Genomic DNA, 22,052 nt, shown 5'->3' with positions numbered 1-22,052 from the left:
GTTTTCACCAGAGCTTCGTCACAAAGTGTAATGAAGGCAGCTCTACAAGTTGCACATGCTTATATATTAAATTAAATTGCGTCGTCACGAAGCCAGCAACATAACAAAGGCCGCAGTTAGTCCTAGCATGCTGTCGTATGGTAGGTGTCGTATGCATGGTGTCGTGGTATCTTTTGATCGCTGAAATTCCAGTCGAACAAGGCACTTGGAAGAGAGCATGCTGCGTATCTAGAATTATAGTTAGGAGCATAACACTTTTGCTCGACGTGATTTGCATACCGACTTACAATCATTCCAACCAACAATTACATTCTGACATCCGCGATTTACATCCCTTGTGGCGGACAGCTTTTGAAAAGACAGGCATCACTACACTTCATTCAAAGACGTGTGACAAGAAAAATAATTGTGAAGGTACAATGAACGTCCTGAGGAGCTGCTGTGTTCCCTCCATGAATACCAGGATTTATAGACAGCTTGTAATGCTTGAGAACAAGATAGTGTTGCACGCGTACTGCGAACGCACAGCAGGGAGAGTTTAAAAAAAACGTGTAGTGGCATACTAAAACCAAGGAGTATGTTGTACTACAGTCCAGAGGTGTAGCTAGAAAAATGAAATTTGAGGGGCTCAACTCCAAACCCCCGGGCTATACCACTGGTACAGCCCCCTACAAAGTTAACGATAACACCAGAAAAAAATGTGGCATCATTTCCGAGCGCGATTACAGCAACCCTCTTGGGCCATGAGGAAATCTTAACTGAACAAAATTATTCCGTTAGTTGAACGCAAGGATTTTATTCACTTAACATTTCCCCAGAGCCCCAGTTACCACGCTCGGAAATGAGAATTTTTTTCCAGTGTTATTGTTAACTTTGACAGGAGCTGTATGTCACCCGTAATGTGAGAGGAAACAGTCAAGACTGTTGAGGCACCTCTTATCATACTAGCAAAGCGTTAATGCACAAATAAGACCAATTGCCTTGTAAAGAGTCGAAGGAAACACTGAAGGAGTAACCAAACTTCCAGAATACTGTGTTATATCGTAGCTTTATTATCATGCGCTGCCTGGCACGACATTACTACCTAGTTATGTACAGCGAGGGTAACGTAAAAAAACTACACGTCAGCATTCCCAGCATGATTATTCCGCCTTCACACTCCACTGTGTCATCACTATCATAAGGATCACTTCATTGCGAATGGTTCCTGAGTAATCTGCGCAAATCGATACTTCCAATAGCACTGAATTTCTGTGTGTATGTGTGTTATTCTCTTTTAAAACTTAAGCGAAATGTGTCAACACATTGCTGCCCTCCCCAAGACCTCATGTGCAGATATGCCCTCCTGCAAATACTATAGGTGGTGCCATACCAAGATGCAGTATCACATGCCTATAGAGGGGGAATGTTTGAAGCTCTCATTATCTATAATGTCATCAGATTAGAAATGTTCCCACTGCTACGTGACGGTTCTATTTACAGGATGCTGGCGAGCCCCACCGATACTGTACCGAGTAGTACTGAAAACCTTCCCTGCCCATATTCTCCAGAGTTGACAAAGAGCTCTTCAGTCTGTCGTATTCCGATTTCCAGTACTGCACCTGTCTCTGCAGTTCCTCCTCTCGTGCATTTGCTGCAGAAAGCCTTCGCTCGAGTTGTAACAGCTGGTCCCGAACACAATGACTCGACACATCTGCAAGAAACGGAAGAATGTAGATGCACAGCATAATCTGACAGCGTGAAAGTCCACTTTATAGCAACCTCTTACAAGCTGTCATATTCGCCTTATACCCAGTAGAACCTTACTAATTCAATCTCGCTTAATTCAAAATTCGGCTTGCTGCGGTACCCTCTTCACGCTTCGCAACCTGTCTGCATAATTTGAAGAAAACTGGCCCGTATCCTGCTGAATTCGTAACTTTCCAAACAAGTTTCATCTTCTACCATCGGTTTCCAACCAATGCAACGACGACCTGCCATAAAAACCACGTGCTTGCTCCATTCCCTTTCCTAGCCGCCGATCATGCGGCGCAACATCCCAGCCAATCTCAGCAGTGCTGCCATTCTATTATAGATCTGGCGAAGCGCACTTTGGCATGCTTTCGTTCCGTGCTTGTGTTTAGATGCACTCTGAAGTGCACTTCTTGCCTATGGGCTGTGGAGACAGCTGCGGGTGAAGTACAAGGCGCTGACAGTGAAAGAAGAAGTATCATCGCAGTCGCCAGATCTGCAACGTGCTATGAGCTCCCGCCGGTGAGGAGGCAAGCAAGCTTCGAGGAGGACTTCGTGTCTTTTGAAAAGTACACCAGGACAGAAGACACAGAACAGACCTGAGCCGCTACTCTCACGGGGGACGTTGTTCTGAACACGGCTCGCACAAATGAACAGTGTGACAACGGCGGCGATGAATCTGCATGTGCACCTTCGTTTTCGGAAGTTTGTTAAGTCAACGGTGCGTGCTGCGAGCCCATCTCGAACAAATGGTGACGTGCGATGTCATTTTCGGAAAGCTTCAGAAGAAGATACGCAAGTTCTTCGGCAAAGAAATATATTCTCCTTCACCATGTTCCCAGGTTCGCTTAATTCGAAAGTATTTCGCTGTCCAGATTAGTTCAAATTCGCGAGATCTTACTTGTATCTCTGCTGTGCGGAAACTGTAGGGCGAGCTACATATTTAGGGGTTGTGGCCAGGAATACCCGTAACAACCAAGTACCGTAATTTCATGCGCATCAGCAGCGGGTTATTCGTGACTTTCTTTTTCGTGGGCGCTCCACGGCCTATCCGATGACTATTTTTCGGGGGCATTTTCCCCATACCCCAGTTTTAACAAAAGGGCCAACAGTGTCTTCGGAACGGCACCACCCTGCCAATGCACGGACAGTGCACAACAGGGACGCGTTCATATTCGAGTAGACAGACCTTCACCCATACAGCTCTTATAAAAGAGGTGGCAGTGATCCATGTCTTCTAGAAGGCCACCGACCCTTCAATCCAGAAGAAAAAAAGCTGTCCTCATGCAGACCCCAGGACGTGGACCACAAGGTTTACAGCCTTGTCTACGGTCCCCTCTGTTGGAAGACCCACATGAAGGGTCTAATAAGTGATCTCCATTTTAACTGATCGATTGTATATCTGCACCACTGGCTTTCCACACAAATAATTCGTTTCGTATTGACCGCATATTATCCACCAGAAAATTTCCAAAATGTTCCTAAAAACAGGTCCCGCGGCTTATACACGAGAAATTACAGTATGTATAACGGTGCTCACGTCCACAGAGCTACATACTGGGGATGCCTGAGCAATGGGCAGAAAACAGAAGACACAATGCGAAACGCTCAAACCAGCAAAAAGCTTACTTTTGCACAGGGACATGCACTACAACCAGGTTCATATTTAGCCACCCACTTAAGAGAGCATTCAAACTGTACGTAGATTTCTATCACTTTTGCTAGGTCCCCTTGCATCATATATGAGATGAAAAATAAATGAGCCTGATCACTACACGGGAGCCTGTAACACAGAGATATCTTTTTAGAGAAGCCTTTGGCCCGGTTTCACCAACGTTGGTTAGCTCTGAACAGAGATCAGCAGTCACTAAAACTTGAAGTTAACATTCAAATCATTTTTATTAGTGATGGGACAAATCCAGAATTTTCTGAATCAGATTCCTAGGAAGGTTCTGCGAATCCACAAATCTTTCGAAGTTTAAAACCCAGGAAAAAAAAAACTTCTACTGAAAAGTGCTTTGAAGCAGAATATATCTTTGTTTAATGAAAAACAAATTAAATAATAGTTCACTTTCAGGAGGAAACGTACCCATCTAGTTCTTCTTAAATGCAGATTTAATGGAACAGTGAGGTGACCCCCAACATGTTTTTTTTTTGTCCAGAGTGTTCTGAAGAAGAAATTCGTAAGCTAGAACTTTTTTTTCGCCCGGTCATGACACGATCGAGCAATGGGTTGCCCAACTAGATCCGCGAAATTCTCCGAAAATATTTCTTGGGTGTTGGGTCCTCAACTACTGGAACCAGCAATTAAAAAAATCTGCGATTGCCGCTGGGGTCGAGCCACCCGATTGGATCGTTTCATGTGGAATGACCCAGCTTTTAGACGTCTTATTTCAGTTGGCCTTCTGTCCTGGTTGTCCCATTTTCGCACCTCGGCTTTGAGTCTACAATAAAACTATACTCGTACAATAAACTTCTGCTGGTTTGAGCGCTTCATGGTGTGTGCTCTTGTCTTTCTCCCATTGCTCAGGCATCTTCAGTGTGGAGTTCATCCCCTGGCTTGCCTGCATCTATACCATTTCGACATCCATAGGAATATTCTTGCTGGTTGCGAGCATTTGGTGCTAATGGGCAGGCGAGAGGAAGTTGCCCACTCTGAGTGCCTTAAGCCAAAGCCATAAGGACTCTAAATAGATGGCTCCCCATCCTCCCTGCTAAGCCTTACCATCAATTCCACCAGCAGAATGTTGTGAATGAGAATGCACCACGACTGTAAAAGAAGGTTCGCTGAAAAGCAACGTCTTTCGTTATTTAAGATAGAACTCACCTCGACTACGTATGTCCCCTTGTGAGTGTGACGTAATCTGTGGCGAGACCGTGGTCACAAGGGAGAGCGGTTCTTCCGAGTCATTTGTAGAAGAATGAATCACTGCTGTAAGAGGGTGTGCACAATAAAAAAGGATTCTTTCGCAACATTCTGTAAAAAAACTTGCCATTACTGCATACTTCCTCTTCTGGACGTGGTATATGCCGCGATATTTCGGGCCTGCCACTAGACATTCCTGTAATACTTTACTCTTTACACACAGCACTGAGACACTATCATCACAAGCAGAAGCGATACCTGGCACCACGAGCTAGGCATCACATCAAGTACAGTAATGTACAAGGTGTCCCAGAAAACGTATGATTGAATTATAATAAACAAACTACACCACCCTGAGTCATGCAGTCAACGGCAGTTGTTCTTACTGGGTTTTTGCCACCTCCTCGTGTGAATGTCGCGTAACGCAAGTTTAATTATGTAAATTTTTGCGAGCTTATTTATTTTTATTTATTTATTTGTACTTTGGTGCCCACCAACGGCGGTTGAGCCTAACGTGGTGGTGCACCAAACACAAAAAACACATAAAAGTAATAAAACCTCCAACAAAGCCCAAGATTCAAAGTGCTATAACAACAGTTATGGTTACATACTGACATATACATTAATATACACATTGGTATAGACATTAATACACTTTTAAACTTAGCAGTTGACCGGAAAATGTCAACATCATCATTCCGTGAAAAGAATTCATTGTATGTGCCTTGCATCCTAGTCAATAGGCAGCATTCGCATGGAGCGTGAGGATAGAAAGGGCGAGCCACACGAGTTCGCCTGACGGGAACGTGAACATTTACTAAAACGATTAAAAACTCAGAGTCAACGTTTCCGTGAATAATTCTGTGTAAGAACATCAAGTCGCGATGCTGTCTCCTGCATTGCAGGTTGTGAATTTTTAGCTGGAATAGCCTTGTCTCATACAAAAATTCAACATTTGGAAAATGGAACTTGTCATATACAAATCTAATAAACCTTTTCTGAACTCGTTCAATGCAAGCAGATTGCTTAAGTCGGAAATTTGCCAAGTAAAGGTGACTTTTTGCCCCACCAATGTGAAAAGTGTGTCTAATTTATGTAAATTAATGACAATTGACAGGGATATTCAGGAGCTATCCCATCGGAAAAAATAGCCGAACATCGTGCTCTACGGAGCTCCCACAGGATAACGCACAATGAACTTTTCGGCGCAGTCTTTGTCGGTCCGACAAAAGGAGGTTGGAAACCCAGCCCACCCCAGCATCACAGAAGGAGAGAAGACAGGCACGGCTTATCGCGTCCGGCTTTCACTGGGATAATGCTTTCCTTCTCCCAATTTGAGGAACTGCTACTTTTTCTACTACCATTCTGTGGGCTGGCTTTGGAGCCTCCTTTCGTCGGACTGTGAGCGATTGCGCTCAAATAGTCATCGCGCGATATGGTCTGGTGCTCAGAAATGCATAATGTTCGGCTATTTTTTTCATGAGATACTTCATGAATATCACTGTCAATTATCGTGAATTGGGGTGAATTCAACACGCTCTTCATATTGGTGGGGTAAAGAAGCGACCTTCGCTTAACAAATTTACGAGTTCAGTTCGCAAATATTTACATCAGTAAACTTACGATAAATGACATTCACATCAGGAGGTGGCAAACTCCTAATAAGAACAAATGCCGTTAACCGCATTATTCTAGGTGACGTAGTTTTTTTTTATTATAATTCAATGACACGTTTTCTGGGACACCCTGTATAACAAGGCACGTGTATAATCCGCAGGGCCCGTTTTTAGGAACGTTTAGAAAATTTTGGGGCGGATAAGCCGCGGTCAATATGATGCAACTGATCTGTGCAACAAATGAGGACATAGAAAGGCCATAAACCCTCTGGTCCATACACAGGGGTCGACATGATGTACAACAAAGGAGGTCAGTTCTAGTGTTCTACCAAGATCGGATCGTGCTCTTGCTGGGTGTTTTTCATGTATCGACGGGTCAGTGGCCTTCCAGAGGACATGAATCACTGTCACCCCTTTCATAAAATATGCTTGAGGGAAGGCACCAGGAAGGACAGTCTACTCGAATGTGCATGCACCCCTGTGCCCAGTGTTGTGTGAATTTGCCTGTACTATGTGCTCTATTGGGAGTTGGCGAGAGCTGGTGGCACTGTTCCGGAGACACAGTTCGCCCTTTCGGTAAAACCAGCGTATGGGGGAAAATACCAGAGAAAAATAATCATGAGACATGCCGCAGCGGTGGATAAGCTGCAGAGCGCCCGTGAGAAAGAAAAAAAAAATCTCGCATAAGCCGTGCCTAATACGTATGAAATTATCATGGAAATTATGGTATGCATACATTTCTATGGTTCAATAGCCCCATATATACGAGCCTAATACCAAATAAATGGTTACATACTTGTGTAAGAATGATCATTATTGCAGAGCCCGTCTTGGTCAGAGCACTGGTGGCCCTCCCTGTTCTCTCCGTTTGTCACTAAAAAAAAGAAAAGCAATTGACGACGCAACCATCTGCTTGTTTTGCAGCACACACCTCTACATAATGGTTGTCTTTTCGGTTCTTCCACGTGAATCGCAGGCACGTTACTTGCGAGAATTGGGACTTCCGCCGTGGCTGCTTTGGAAGTTCAAATCGGAAAAAAGTCGGTACCGGAAGAAGTTTCTGGCGTAGAACTAACTTACTGTCATTCACTACACGTTTCCCAGGGCCGTAAGGCGTCGATGGAACTCCGAACACGTTTGGCACGTAGTCCGGGTCTGACGGTACGGAGGACGGCTCACCTGAAACAAGCAACGTCGGTAAAATGCTAGCCGTTACGCCAAAATCCGTAACATACCTTTCAGAAAATGAACTCCGCACACACGTGAACTCTTTGTCGGCATCCACGCCGAACCGTCTTTCTTCTTGCGCCCAATAGCTGCAATCCACAACTCACGCTTCCTTCGGTGACGCTTCTCTAGTGGGAACCTGAAGAACCGCACACCGGCACTTATGCCTTTCATGTTCCGGCAACGGACGACGCAACATTGCTCAGGCATTGTGAGTGTCAAGCCGCAACAACAAAGCCTACAGTACGAGAACCACAAAATACACGAGCAGTTCAAAACAGTACAATGTTTTCCTCCCAACTAAAATGGCGGCCCCCCTGGGGTGGCGCGCATGCGCGTCTTGGCAACATTGGCAACATCACCAACCCTGACAGAAGTAATGAGAAGTGTTGAGGGAAAGCTAGCTCTCCATGTTTCAGCGCTCTAACAGGTGTTGTGATAAAGAAGATTCACAGGAAATCAATATATAATTCCTGCTCAAAAATGCCAACTTTATAGCAATGTATGCATACTCGGATGTTTTTCACACATCATGAACTTCATATTTTACATGCTCATATTTCTTTTTTTGTTGTTTCCCCGAGAGGTAACTATCAATAACGAGCGAAACGCGATCGTCGAGCTGCACGCGAAAAAGAGAATTCAGAAGATTTCCGAACCTATTGCAGGAGTAAAATGCAAATTCAGAAAGTTTCGCTTTCAAAGGGACCCTCTGGAATATGTGGTGACGCATTCTTGTGGTGTCACACTTGCCCAGAGCGTGTTTGTCTGTTTGACATTGCGCCATCTGTTCGGCAGACCAGCACACTGTAACTCCATCATTGCCTTGTTCGGTCCCAATTTGATGTACTTTCTCAAGCTTCCAGATATCTCTAAAGAACAAGTGCACAAGAAAACTCTTCAAGTGGGAGAACACCATGCTTGTCATCTCCTCCTCTGACATTTTGTCACCCTGGGGGTCAAAAATCAGAACTTTGTGAATATCTGGCAGAACAGTAAACATTGCCGATGTTCCATCTTGTTTGCAATATGGAATGAAGAGCATATTCCTTCCTTCCATTGATGCAGTTACAAGCACACACTCTCCAAGCAAATGTGCCTCATTCTCTTCACTGAGGAGATGTACCAAGTATGATGTGGAAACTTTATGCTCAGTTTCATTAAGAATGCTTCAGTTATCAAATCAAAGAGGTGACCTTTTCGAAAGAGCCTGTCATCCATCTGCAGCATGGCTTCCTCGGACTCATCAGTTGAAGTATCCAGAGACACGAGTTCCACAAGCCTAATGAACATGTTTTCAGGCTCTCTGAACACAAGCACCACTTCACTACCTGTATTTGTATAACTAGAGCTTACTGGAAAGTTATCAGTACTCTCATTACTTTTACTCGAGTTCTCTCAGCTCCAGTACTCCTGCTTCAAGCTTTCATTTTAGTTTACTTTTACAGGCATCATTGAATGTCACCTGCTTTTCCATCTTTTTTGCAGCAGGAAGCAACCAGCACTTCGTTTCAGGTATATTGTGTAGGGCCCCCTCTGTCATCAACACCTCGCACTCTGCCAGCATTGTATCTATGGACCTATGGAATGTTCTGCCCCAGTGTCTCAGAAACAGTTGCATTGCTCATGTAGGATACGAGTTTCTCGAATTTGTCCCTTACACTCAACTGCCAGTCATATCTGTCCGCGTCCTTGTCTGGGTTGCAGTAGGTATATGTGATGCTCACCGACAAATTGCGTGCTGTAGAAGTGGTTTTCTTCGCGCGGAATTATTTTTCGCGTTTTTTGCGTACACCTCCAGAATCGCGAATTTAAGTTCCCGCGAATAACTCTGGCCATATGAGGGCGAAAATTGTTCGGCGTTCGACGCTATACCGCGACTACCTGGCCGTTTCTACTCCATGTAGCGTAGGCAGTTTAAGCAAGCGCAGAAGATTGTTTTATCCCATCAGGCAAGATGAAAAGAAATGAAAATTCATCATGCTTTTTTTACTCCTATAAACGCTTTGCACTATACATGCAATATACCACGAAGCCAGAACATGCCTTTCCCCGCATTCTCAAAACCAGCTTGAATGACAGTACCACATCTCAACCGAACTGGTCAGTGCCCCGAGTGATAATTAATAAGAACTGCTAAAATAAACTGGCTAACTTGCACACGGCCAGTACTATGGCCTCCTACAGGGTCCCTAAAGGCCATTTGACAGGGCGTTTCCTCATATCTGTGAGGAGAAGAACGGAACAGACCTAGAATGCGCAATCCACGTGAACAACGGATGTCTTAGTACGTGCCGAAATATGCCCGAGTATTGACGGCGGCACGATATGCAAGAGCAAAGCACTCCCGGAAACCTGTGTCGCGAATTTAGGTTCTCGCGAATCAGTCCTCAAAGCAGCTCTGCTCGAAAACGCTAAAATATTTTCCACACGGAAAAAAACACTTCTACAGTAGTTCAATACTTCCTGTTGTGTATGTAGCGACTGAGCACTGTTATTACTGTGAACCTTGTGAATGTGTTTGCACAGAGAGTTAGCATCATTACAGCTGCACAAGTACATGTGGCAGCAGAGAGGCCTGCACACAGGCATTGCTGAAGCAGCAGTTGTAGCAAAAGTCTTGGCGTACACGGTGCTGCGTCTGATTGGTGTGCCACTACACCATAGCGGTTTCTGCTTGACTGTGATTTCACTGTCCATGGAGACTCTCCTATTCTTACGACATCCTCATCAGGAATTTTCATTCCTCGACTGTGGCGTATGTCTTTCTTTCCTGTCATTCCAACTTTCTGTTGGAGCTCGGACAACAAATGCCTCCTCCGGTCATGGAACCAGTCGCGCTCAACATCTAGTAGTGCTGCAACCAGCCCTTCAGTTCTGATGTTGCTCTTTCTCTGCAGGTACTTTCGTTTTATAGAATGCCATGAAAGCTTTCTGCGTGGTTATTTGTGTCTGTACAGCCATGTGGGAACATTCTATGAGACATATGAGACACTCTTCCACCGTACTGATATACTGCTTCACAAAGTAATCAGCAAATTATTTTGTGTAGCTGACAAAAGATGTGCAAAGGTCAGCACACTTTGTCTCATTTTCCTCTCTAAGGATGTCATCAAGTAGCCTCACAATTTCAGCTTTTGTGCTTTCTTGCTGCGACATTACGCTTTCAGTGCCACGCATTCTTCACGTGAAAGTGGCACAGGATGTGCTTTATTTCTTGACCTTTAAGAACGCTCGTTAGTGTCTTCATATAGCTGGCCTCATCGTCAGCCATTACTGCATTGAAGACAAGGTCTGGGCACTTCCCTTTCACAGATGCAAAGACCATACTCATAGTATCTGTTGACATTTTATTGTAAATGAAGCGCGCTACAGGGTACCCTTTTCCCCTCTCATCGAGTACAGCAATGTTCAGTAGGGGATACTGGTACCTGTTAGTCCCGTGAATGTAGTCCACACACACAAACCGAATTGGCACAATTCATCAGGGTTGTTTGCTGCTCTTTTGTACACACGTTTGTCACGGCGTGACACTGCTTGTCTCACCCCGAGTGATGACACTGGCAGAGTTACTTTTTCGAAGACTACTGTAGGAGTAACACCCTGAGCAAGTTGGGTCTTCACCCATCTCTACACTGCATGTGATTTGCGGCAACGAGGGGCGTTTTCCTGCAGCTCGTGACTGTGTGTCGCAATGTAGTTTACACTGACTTGCCCATTTCTCTTCACCGTCACATTCATCCTAGACGTACAGGGAATACCGGTGGCAACGACTCCCTTGGCATTCCTCCGCATGGTTTTTCGCTCTCGGACATAAGCTTGTGTTTGGCAAATATGATGCTCATGGCGCTGCTGAATGAGAAGCCCTTCTGAAGCTTGTGGCTTCAGGGAAACGATCTGCCCTTCTGAAGCTTCTGGCTTCAGGGAAACGATCTGGCCTTCTGAAGCTTCTGGCTTCAGGGAAACGATCTGGCCTTCTGAAGCTTCTGGCTTCAGGGAAGCGATCTGGCCTTCTGAAGCTTCTGGCTTCAGGGAAGCGATAGGCCCTTCCGAAGCTTCTGGCTTCAGGGAAGCAGCATGCTTTTTGACAGACTGCATAATATAACCATAGCCACACGCATCTTGCACACCTTCCTTCCATTGTTGAAAGCTGGCATAAGAGTCGAAATGGTGTGTCTCTGTTTGAACCTGCAGCCCATCATGACAATGCACTGTATGTTCTGCTAGGTTAGTTGCATGGTAAAATGCAAGGTTGCATTTTGGTACTGGGCATTGCCAATTGTACCTTCTGCTGCAGGTATTTTGAGTTCCACATATCCTCGCGTGTCTCTGAAGGTTGCGCTTAGAAGCAAACCTGCATTGGCAGCTCAGACATACGAATGATACCATACTTGGTACCTCAGTGCTCTATTCCAGCTTACTGCTGTGCGTGCGTAGAAGAGGAGGCAGCAATGGATCTGTATCAAAGTACTCAGAGAGTGCCAGTTTATTCTAGTTTGTTTCAAATATTTCCTCCTTCTCCAAGTTTCTTTTGCTTCTCGGAAGCTGGTGCTACCTGCAAAAAGAAGAGGAATCAGGGGGGTTTAAATCGGATGCAGCATGCTTCATTTGCAAAAACGTGACCTCCCTCCCTAAGCCCTTTAAGAAAATGAGTGCAACTAAAGCCCTCTTGAAAGTTAAAAGTGACGCGTACTACTAATAAAGGAATGTGCTTTATTCTGGTGTTTTGCTGTGTATGTTCCCCAGCATGGCACATAAAAATGTAGTGAGCATGGATTTGGAATCCACGTGACTTTCACTGTCAACCAAGCTTTTGTACGTTGCTAAGTCGTGTACAGCTACTTTATTTGAATTTGTTGCAGAAGTTGTATAAAAAAAAAAACTAGCAAAGCAAATTACGTGCCATTTTTGCGGCTGAGTTCTATGGCCAGACTGACATCCCATCGAATGAAATACGCGGCTTCAGGACGAGTAATTGCCTAAAATTCAATAGTGATTAGTGAACTCGTTAATTAGGGGCTTTCAGGCAAAAGCGGGAGATCACAATGAGAGACTGTCCTAGATGAAAGTCATTCCACATTTTAAAAGTCCTGAAACATCCGCGTGCGTGAAGGTGTCCACCCCTAAATGTTTGACACGCAAACGAGCTGAAACCGAAAAAGCACGGCTGAGAAGCACACCACCTTTGCTTATCTGGCTTATCACAGATGCTTATCTGGCCCGGAGGTTGGCACCCGCTCCAAGCATTTCCATTGCCCCAAATCACACGGCCATCTCAAGCGAAACGAGACATGTGCCCCCTGCATTCCAAGTCGACACATTTTCAGTTTTTAGCTCATTTGCAAAGCCAAATTCGGGGGTGGATATTCTCATGCATGTGCATGTTTCAGGATTTTTTTAATATGTGGAATGGCTCTCAACTAGGATAGTCCCTCATCGTGATCTCCAGATGGACAGAGGCCAGCAGGAAGGAGTGGGGGACAGGGGGGTGGGATGGGGCTAGTATGTGTCCTGGACAGTGGCGTCCTGGGGGGGGGGGGGGGGGGGAGCCCCCCTACCTGCCACGGACCGACCCACACAAATCATGCAAATCCGAGAACATAATATATGTTGGGGGGGGGGGGGGGGGGACAAGTGTGACGATCGCAAAAGTTCTTGCAGTTCCTGGCGTCTATCTAAGAAGCACTCTTTAATGGTTTTCAAAGTATATGAGCTTTTCAAAATACTTCCAATCTCGTGACACCACCTCATTGGTCATGACAGCCTATACATGTAATCGCACTGTGAACGTCCAAATCAACTATTTTCGTTCCTTTTTTGGCCGTAATGAAACATCTTCAGCCAAAATGAGACTTTGGCCGTAATGAGACACTTGGAGATTAAAGGATTTTCGGCCGTAATGAGACTTTTGGCCGTAATGAGATGTTACCGTTTGCAGTGTGCACAAGTATGTGTGTGTTGTCGACACAGGATCAGCGGGGGGGCATTTTCGTATCCAGCCCCCCTACCCCCTACGCCACTGGTCCTGGATAGGATTCAAACCCAGCACATACCAGTCTTCAGCATGACCTTGACTACCACCAATCCCCTAATTAAAGAATTCATTAATGAACTTTTCGTAATTACTCATCTTGTAGTTACATGCTTTATTTGAGAGTGTGTCTCAGCCAGACCATAAAACCCAACTGCTAAAACATCTCATTTGCTCTGCTAGTTCTTTTCTTTTTTAAATTAAAACCCTGTGTAACAAATCAAAATAAATACCCTGTATATGCACATGTGATACACAGCACATAAACTAACATCGTATCTTTCTTTCAAAAAAGTTTCCTTAAAAAGTAACATCGTATTCTTCCGTGAATGTTGGCGCAATGTTACATTGCTATACTGGGTGTTTCAGTTAAATCCCCACGCTAAATAATTTGCTAACGGGTGCACCATTTGAATAACTTTCTCTTTTACAAGTATCTGTCCTACACCACCTAAAAGATGTGCACCGTGTCAATGAGTGGTAGGCGCTCATTATTTAAATAAAAATTTAGACGAGTTTTGTAAACAAACATAACTTCTAAAGCAGGGTGCTGCTGGCTTTAAAATGGGTGCTACCCCTTTTGGGTAGTACTGGTGCTTCTTACTCGAAATAAATTATCTTGCAACACCCGGAGATTTGAGATGGAATAAACCACGGTGCGATGATGTCGCAAGCAGTACATGTTGCACTTGCAGCTCTATGCATATTTCCTCGTGCCATTTGAACCTTCCAGGGCTCAAAGAAAAATATTGATCCATTGGGTGCTGTTAATAACATCTCGAAAACTCTGTTGGATGGCCAAAGATGTCCACAAGGCGGTCAAGCAAGGAACCAACCAAACATGAAATATTATCTATTCCATATAGCTTTGTAGTTCCTGAACTGCTGTCATTTTATAGTGTTATCATAGCCATGTATGTACATTAATATGTACAATATCTGACTACAAAAAAAATGATTTTCGTATTGCAGTTAGCACTTGGATCTGCCTTTCTTGGGAACGGCGATCCTGCAAAGGGGCACCAGTTATCGTTATCGCTCATATCATTTGCTGTTCGAACAGGGACCACCCTAAGTCGAACCACTACAAACTGTCCTAGCTCAACAATGAAGCGTGCCCGCTTGTTTGAAATTGGAAACCGGATGGGCTAACAGGTACCAGTTTACATTTTACTATTTTTACTTTTTTTTTTTTACAGCCGCTGGTGCCCTGGGACGTTGGGACTGACACTGGCCAGAAACAGGTTGGGCCGGTTGGGCCAACTGGTACTAGTTGATGGAACTAATCCCTGTTCGATAACTGGTATAGTTCAAAATTTTCGCCAGGTTTGATCACGACACAAAGCAACTACATATATGTTTCCGATTACTTTTCGCGCGGCACTTTTGACTTTCAACCAAGGAGTGTCAACTCACCTCCTGTAGCCGTTCTTGGAAATGTAACGTTACTTTGGATTTCAGATGCCTGAAAACAGTATATGACGGTCGGGGGAATGAACGTGTGGTATCAGCGGTATCAGTATGAGTATCAGCGCTGGTAGTATATTTTTATTGTTGGGAAAAACTCACGTGACCTCTGACGTCGGGCCAATCGTTGGGCCTTGGTAGAGAGTGTGTTGTTTCTGTTGCATAAGGTGCTTTATTTTTCGGGATTGGTATTTCCAAATCACACATAATGCAGTCTTCTGTATCTGCGCCAAACACGAACTTGACATGAACATTGTTTCTGAAGTTCGAGTAATATAGCGAAGCAACTTCGCATTCACTGTTAGCTGATGTCTCACGTGGAAGATTTCATAGTAGATCAGTAGATTCACTACACAGGCACACATATGTGTGTGCCTGTTCACACACTTCACACATCCAGCATGACAGAAAGCATGTCCATATCCCTTATTGCTGCTTGTGTAGTGTCATCTGTCAAGACTGACCCATCACAAAGGAACCTGTGCAGCGGTGGTGGTGGTGATGGTGAAAGGGCTTGCCGTTGTCGGCCTCACGTATGTGGGCAACGTCACGACTGACGCCCTGGGGAAATGTGCGTCCTGGGCCGACTTCTAGGGGAACTGTGCCGGCATATGTCTGAAAGCGTCTGAGGAAAACCCAGGAAAAACCCCAGACAGCACAGCCGGCACCGGGATTCGAACCCGGGTACCTCCCAGTCCCTGTGCAGCGCTAAGCCGAAAGACGATGTTCCAACCACTCAGTGTGGCTTATCCATTCTACTGCATCCATGCAGATGCTTTTCTGAAGCAGATATGAGTTCAGCAGCACCTAGTTGATACCTGAGCAATAAATACCAGAACAGGGATCAGAAAACGTGAAAACTAAAAATTCTACCGGCCAAAATGTTGCATATATGCCATAGGTGTGGTGCTATACTATGCTATACTATGCTATACTATGCTATGCTATGCTAAGCGGCAGAATGGAATAGGAACAGTCCAATGACAATCGCCCGCAGGTGGCCTCCTGCATGCCGCAGAATACATGCCGGCTGTGTCCCGTACATGCTGTTGCTCCGTGGTCACATTCACGGTCATCACTGAAAAACTCAAAAATTTGCATGTTTCAAGCGTCTGGTACGCAGTCTCGGGAGATCAAAATTTTATTTTGTTTTCATTTGAATCAAATTTTTATTTTCTTCAATCTGTTTCTACGTAGAACACACAATTGAGACGCAAAATATTGTGTTCCGGAGGAAGCAATTTTTTTCGGTGCAGTTTGGTCTATCACGGACTAGACTTAGCCATTCAAACAACATCTTGTGCAATTAGAGCACTGGCTAATTTGCAAAAAATAAAAGGCAGTAAATTTTGAGGCTGGAAAAGTAAATGTGTCAAAATCTAGTTTACTCTGCTTTACGTGTTCAAAAATAGACTATATGTAAATAGGATCAAGTGTCCTGGTAATCTTCCCCTTTGACATGGAACCACTACACTCAATATTTAAACGGCTAACCGGTCTTCCAGCAAGCAAACTTTCATCTGTGTTTTCAGTCTTAGCATAAAATGAAAACCAGCAAACCACGAAATAAAAGTATCGCGCAATTGGGTGCTCGCAAAGCGATATCCTGGCACTGCAACTCCAGTGACCCCTAGTGATGGTGGACAAGCTCCTGGATGGCCCCTGGATGGCGTTCTTTTAACGACTGCTCTGATTCAAAAGGGATGAGGTGCGTCACTTCACTTCACTTCGCTCCTTTCACATTCTCGTTCAGTCAAACTATAGCACAGCTTGCACCGGCCCCTTTGTCTTCTTGCACATTTGGTGCAGCTATCGTCAGTTCAATCTCAAAGTCCAATCTCAAAGTCACAGCCATCACATCCTAGACACAGTGGTGCGCAACCCAGCTCAAAATGGCGCATGGTGTGAGGCAATCGCTGCAAGTCCCCTTATTCTGTTGTAAGACTGCTGCCAAGCAAGGTGCATCCAAGAGCATTGAACACCACACGCATGACAATCAATCAATCAATTACTGGCGTTTACAGATACCATCCCAGGGTGAAAGAATCCAACACCCCGTGGACCATGAAGAAGTGGACAACGATGCACGAGCCTTGGTTCGAGAGCCTCTGCTGTTCAACGCAGTCTTGTCTCGCAGAGTTTCTTGAGAGAAATATTAGTACAATACACGATCAAGCGTGTGCTATCAACATTTGGTTCATTCAATTTCCATATAGGTTATACGGATGCTCTACTTTTTAAATCTTCCTCCGTGTAGTTGAGGCGCGCGGCATAAAACGGCGTTCAGCAACCAGTAATGTAATTTGAGACTCGCACTGTATTTGATACGGTTTATTGCGCACCATTAATGGGACTGAAAGTTGTGCAGTATTGTAATTGAGTTGAAGCTGTCTTATATATATCTTCCAATATTCACAGTTGCACAAAATTGTCAGCAAGGTGAAGATGAGACACCTTTCCACATACTTGTGGGTCTTTTCAAAACACACTTCCACGTCTACCAGATTTCACATTTCGTTGTAGGGTTCATGGGAGTTCCAGGTGCACAGTTGAACGCCGTGGCAAACTGTGCGCTGTTGGCCAAGGGAACATTGCAGCGATGCGGGCGCGCAGGACGAGAAATTCTCCTCTCCGCCCTGCCCAAGCAGTAAAAGTAACAGCTGCTAATAAAGAACAGCTGGTCGCTCGTGTAACGTTCCAGGCCCTCGATCCTAAGGGAAGAATCGTCGGAAGCCATCCTGTAGGCCTCATAAAGTGACTTCACTGCCAGCGCGTCAGGCTCGTAGTCGTCGCGCAATACGCGCTGCCTTCTCGGGGTCGCGATGATGCTGCTGCTGTTGAGACACTCCATCTTGTCCTTAAATGCTTTGTCGCTTTCCGCTGACCAGGCGATTTCATTACCGTACTCGTCAACTTTCCTGGACGAGTCGTCGAACGCGCGCATCATTTCGTGGGCTATGGCGTGACCGAGTCCGCCGTAGTTAATTTCGGGTGGTGCCCCGTGAACGTACGCGGGTGGTAGCAGGAGTCCAGCTTGAATGTAGACGTAGTTGCCCCTGATGTAATAGGCGCCGACGGAGTCGTAGTTAAAATCCGCTGCCACTAGATCGTCGGGAAAGGCGTGGATGTGCTTCAGAAGGCTCCTGCTGTAGGCGTGCGAGGCTTTCAGCAGTGCTGAAAGATAAGGACCTGTCATGTCGGGGTAGTCGGAGTACAGGAGCTCCAGACCCAGGGCGGTGCTCATGCCGGTCGGATAGCCCACGACAAATTTCAACCTGTGGAGCTTCCGTAACAGGGCAGTCTTTGTCGAGTTGTCCAACCAGCTCGACTCTGCCATGCGTTGAGAGGCGCTGTCCCAGATATCTGTGATGATGTTTGAAACGGCATCCAGTTTTGGGTGATCTATGACCGAGATGAGGTAAGGCGATACTACGGCGTGTTTGAAGAGCCGTAACGTCATCGCGTAGCAGTAGTTGCTGTTGAAAACCACATCTGGATCCGCGACCATACCGGACAAAACGGACAGTTGCCTAGCTGCCTCCCAGGTGATGTAAGTGCTCAGTCGACTCGTGTCAATCGCAAATATGTTGTTAAGGAATGTGTACATCTGCTCTTCGCTGGAGACTGAGTAGTTTGAAGGTAACACGTACGTTGTGTGTTTCTCGAGAGCAGCGTCCCACCGAGGCAGCAGTGCCGGGTCTGTCAGAAAGCTTGAGAGTCGAACTGTGATGTAATTATGTTTCCCGTCATTCTGACTCCTGACTTTGATAACCTCATCTTCCACTGAGCGGATTCGACTCGTCACGTTGTCAAGCTCAGTCTTCTCCGTGATGTCGATTCCATCTAATACGTTTTGTACGTATTCACTGTATCGGCCCTGTACTCTAAGATAGGATGCGCGTCTCTTTCGCCAAGCCTCGAAGAGGGCACTCTCCTTCACCAAAAACAAGTAGTCATCAGCTATCAGCGTCAGTTTCTTCAAAGCAAAAGAGAAGAAGATGTGAAGGTCGTAACGCATCCCTAGCAAGACCAACGTATCTATCGGGTCCGTCGTCTGCAACACTTCGAAGGACAGCTTGAGGTCACGGAAAAATGTAGCGAGGAGGTTGCCATTTTCTTTCTTTGCGACTCTTGCGGCAACCAAGCATTGCTGGTAAAACGAAGCAGCTTTCTGCGGTGCAGTCTGGTTCTTGCGAGGAGTCTTTAGCTCAATGAACGCCTCGTAAATATTGCGCGACAAGTTGGTTGCCATGGCGCCAAGGACACTTACTTCGAATCCCTGGCAAACGTACTGGTAGAAATTATTACACGGATTGTCCCCGCGGCCAATGTATTTGGAGTACATCCACCCAATCAGCTTACAGTCTTCAGTACGGCAGTACTGGCTGTCGGAGGTGTCGGATGCCTCGGATGACAGCAGCTTGTAGAACAGCAGGGATCCCGCCAGAAGGACACTAAACACGGATGCCAGTAACAAGCACGAGGCGATAATGTTACCAAAGTCCTCATTGGGTGTCTGGTCGTGTAGGGAGCGGTCTGTGTTGATCGCAAACAGCTGAAATGCAAGGAGAGTCACGCTGAGCATGTATCACATGTCTAGGAAAAGTATTGGCATGTCTTACATCAAGATCTGTGGCCTGGGACATTCACAGACTGGCAGTGCTAGCACAAAGGAACATTCTTCTTCTTCTTCTTCCTCCCTTAATGAGATGAAGTTCCTCTGTTGGCCATACCCTGACCATAGGACAATGATGCTGATAGACATGTGACTAACATAGCTAATATCCACTAGCAAAGATGCTAGACAACAGTAATAGACATTTTGCAAAACGTAGCGAGGGAACATTCAAGGGACTAAACAGAGTGCCACAAATTGGGCTTTTATGCCTGGATCAGATTATGACTTGCAGCTTGTTTGATCTGCAGTGGGTGGATGGGGATCTAAAATATGAAAGCTGCTCTGAAATGCACTGAAATGTTGAATGTAAGCACCTGTTGTGTCTCGGCGTCCCTTCCATAACGGCAAAGGGACACACACAGACGACGACGGTCCTAGCCTCAGGGGTGCCTCTCATCAATTCTACTCACTAGCTTGCTTGCATTTCAGCTGTCCCGTAATTGGCAAAGGGGGATGTCTTAACGCTACACATTTGTATGCAGCAGAAAGTAGGAAAAAGTTTTGCTCACACCACAGCGTTCACGCAGAGTCGAAAAAGAAAGGCTTGAAGCTGAAGCATGGCTGAACGAGTCAAATGAGAAGTTGCAGGCAAGAATGGTGAACATGTGCTGTGACAGGCACCAGCAAACTATACGTAGCCCTAGGTCCTAAAAGAAGTCAGGGTAAAGTGATGCGTAATGTAAAACCCAGAGACTAGGGAACACGAAGGGACAGGCACAACACGAAGTCTCGCGTCATTTATCAGGTGCCCCTAACTTGCGGCTTCTGTTATATTGGTCAGACAAAACGCTGCTTAAATGATCGTTTGAGAGAGCATTCCTTAAAAGTAAGAAATAAAGCTTCAAATTTCGAAACTGCTAAGCATTTGGAGGAATGTTCAGATTCCTTCCCTTTATAGGATGAACAATTGTAAAGACTTCTGAAGTGGACCCTCACAGAAGACTTTTGAGAGAGACACCCTTTGCATAACCTCTTGTGGGAACTGTGTCAGCAACCCGTTCGTAATCCTTGGCCCGGCCTTGAGCAGACTGCTCGTTCTCCCGAATTGACCTCTTATTTTGTCCTCAACTGTGTGTTTTTCTTTCCCTCTGTTGTGTATATGTTTGTGGTCTGCGAAGCAAAGTTTTCAGCTGTGTTTGAGACTTTGTGTTGTGTCTGTCCCTTTCTGTTCCCTAGTCTCGGGGTTTTACATTATGCATCAACTTCAACCAGCTCGCTTGCTTCTTAGCCATCTTCTTTTCAAGGTCAAGTGATGTTGCCTACCGAATGTGGTTAAGACCCAGGTTTCAAACGTGTAGTGTAGAACCTTGACCCCATCGAGAACATCAATGACCATGCTGATGTCATTCGTAATGTCTTCACCGGTGCAAAATCTACGTAGGTTAGTGTCGCAATAACCTTTAAAGGGATACTTTGGAACGATCGCTGAAAAAAATTGCTGCAAATCGTAGTTTGGACATAACATCCACAGTTTACCTGCCATCAACTTTGTTTCGTTCTCATTTGACGAATTATGCCTCAAATAAGCGAGCAATTAAACCGAAACAGTAATGTGGAGAGGAGTCACGGGAACTTTCCCCTCCGAAGGCCAACGCGTTACGTCGCCCTGCATGGAGCGGACAGTAGTATACCATGCCAGTCATAGCCGCTGTGTTACATTCAATGGAACGAAACAAAGCAATGGACGAAAATTTGGCATTAGGTTACTGAGACACTGATGGAAAGAAACAGCGGTCAGCTGCTTTCCTGAGAGTCAGGAAACAACGCAGGAATGATATGACTAATGCACGGTGACGTTGGCTTAATACAGAAAGAAAGAAATACTTCCATTGACGCTCGGTGGGAGCCAGACTTTTTCAAATTTCAAAGGCGTTTTTATGATTCCATCTTCGTTTTCGAGTGAGATATTTCGCGACTGTGTTCAGTTTGTGTAAATGATTGTGGTTAATACCGCAAGCTTGAGATCCATTTGGTTGCGAAGTCTCCGTTTAAGACGATAAACCCTTAAAAGCGGTACTCCTGTTCAATCGTCTTCCCGTGTACTCGTTGCTGCTCCAAGACGAGCGTCCAACACAAATTCGGCTGGCACGACACCTACAAAGTAGGCATCGCAACCAGATGGGAGGGAATAGAACACAGAATATGCACACTCTTTCATGTAATGTGTAAGTCAGTAGAGTGGAGAATTTAATCGTCATTCCTCATCCGGCACATTGCGGGACACTTTTGTTAAATATTTTTATTTTGGCATCAAATTGCACGATGCAAGTGGGGCTGCGTGCCAAGCTGATAAGAGAAATAATTACGTACACAGCAGTAAAAGCAGCGTGAGCCTAGGCTCATTGCTCCCTATGAGCCACGGCGCAGTATCAGTTTTAGAAAGTACAATTGCGCAGCTGTTTGTTGATGCGATGATTATGTGAGACCAAGATGACT

The 22,052-nt window shown here is 45.3% G+C and overlaps 2 protein-coding genes and 1 long non-coding RNA gene across 7 annotated transcripts; all 3 read right to left on the bottom strand.

Moving 5' to 3' along the window:
- Positions 1-1,029: 1,029 nt before the first annotated feature.
- LOC135368137 (THAP domain-containing protein 11-like) lies at positions 1,030-7,806 on the bottom strand. 5 transcript variants are annotated; one of them, XM_064601247.1, is made up of 8 exons: positions 7,449-7,799; positions 7,294-7,392; positions 7,145-7,225; positions 7,010-7,087; positions 4,725-4,793; positions 4,559-4,663; positions 4,457-4,501; positions 1,030-1,693 (listed from the first exon to the last, which is right to left on the bottom strand). In XM_064601247.1, exons 1-8 carry the CDS (start codon positions 7,648-7,650, stop codon positions 1,473-1,475), a joined length of 900 nt encoding a protein of 299 aa, XP_064457317.1. In that variant the 5' UTR covers positions 7,651-7,799; the 3' UTR covers positions 1,030-1,472. The 5 variants fall into 5 exon arrangements, with proteins under 5 accessions (XP_064457317.1, XP_064457316.1, XP_064457315.1 ...); XM_064601246.1 differs by having other exon boundaries at positions 4,559-4,660; positions 7,145-7,228; positions 7,449-7,797; XM_064601245.1 differs by having other exon boundaries at positions 7,145-7,228; positions 7,449-7,793.
- Positions 7,807-10,776: 2,970 nt separating this feature from the next.
- Positions 10,777-15,009, bottom strand: LOC135368139 (uncharacterized). The gene is made up of 2 exons (XR_010414689.1): positions 14,888-15,009; positions 10,777-11,995 (listed from the first exon to the last, which is right to left on the bottom strand). It is a non-coding gene; the product is annotated as an uncharacterized LOC135368139 (long non-coding RNA).
- Positions 15,010-15,973: 964 nt separating this feature from the next.
- On the bottom strand, positions 15,974-19,622 carry LOC135368136 (endothelin-converting enzyme 2-like). The gene is made up of 2 exons (XM_064601244.1): positions 19,561-19,622; positions 15,974-19,493 (listed from the first exon to the last, which is right to left on the bottom strand). Exons 1-2 carry the CDS (start codon positions 19,582-19,584, stop codon positions 17,436-17,438), a joined length of 2,082 nt encoding a protein of 693 aa, XP_064457314.1. The 5' UTR covers positions 19,585-19,622; the 3' UTR covers positions 15,974-17,435.
- Positions 19,623-22,052: the final 2,430 nt, after the last annotated feature.

The sequence above is a fragment of the Ornithodoros turicata genome, chromosome 9, assembly GCF_037126465.1.
Source record: "Ornithodoros turicata isolate Travis chromosome 9, ASM3712646v1, whole genome shotgun sequence".
Taxonomy (NCBI): domain Eukaryota; kingdom Metazoa; phylum Arthropoda; class Arachnida; order Ixodida; family Argasidae; genus Ornithodoros; species Ornithodoros turicata.
The sequence above is the reverse complement of the archived record's forward strand: the minus strand, read 5'-3'. Positions and strand labels throughout refer to the sequence as shown.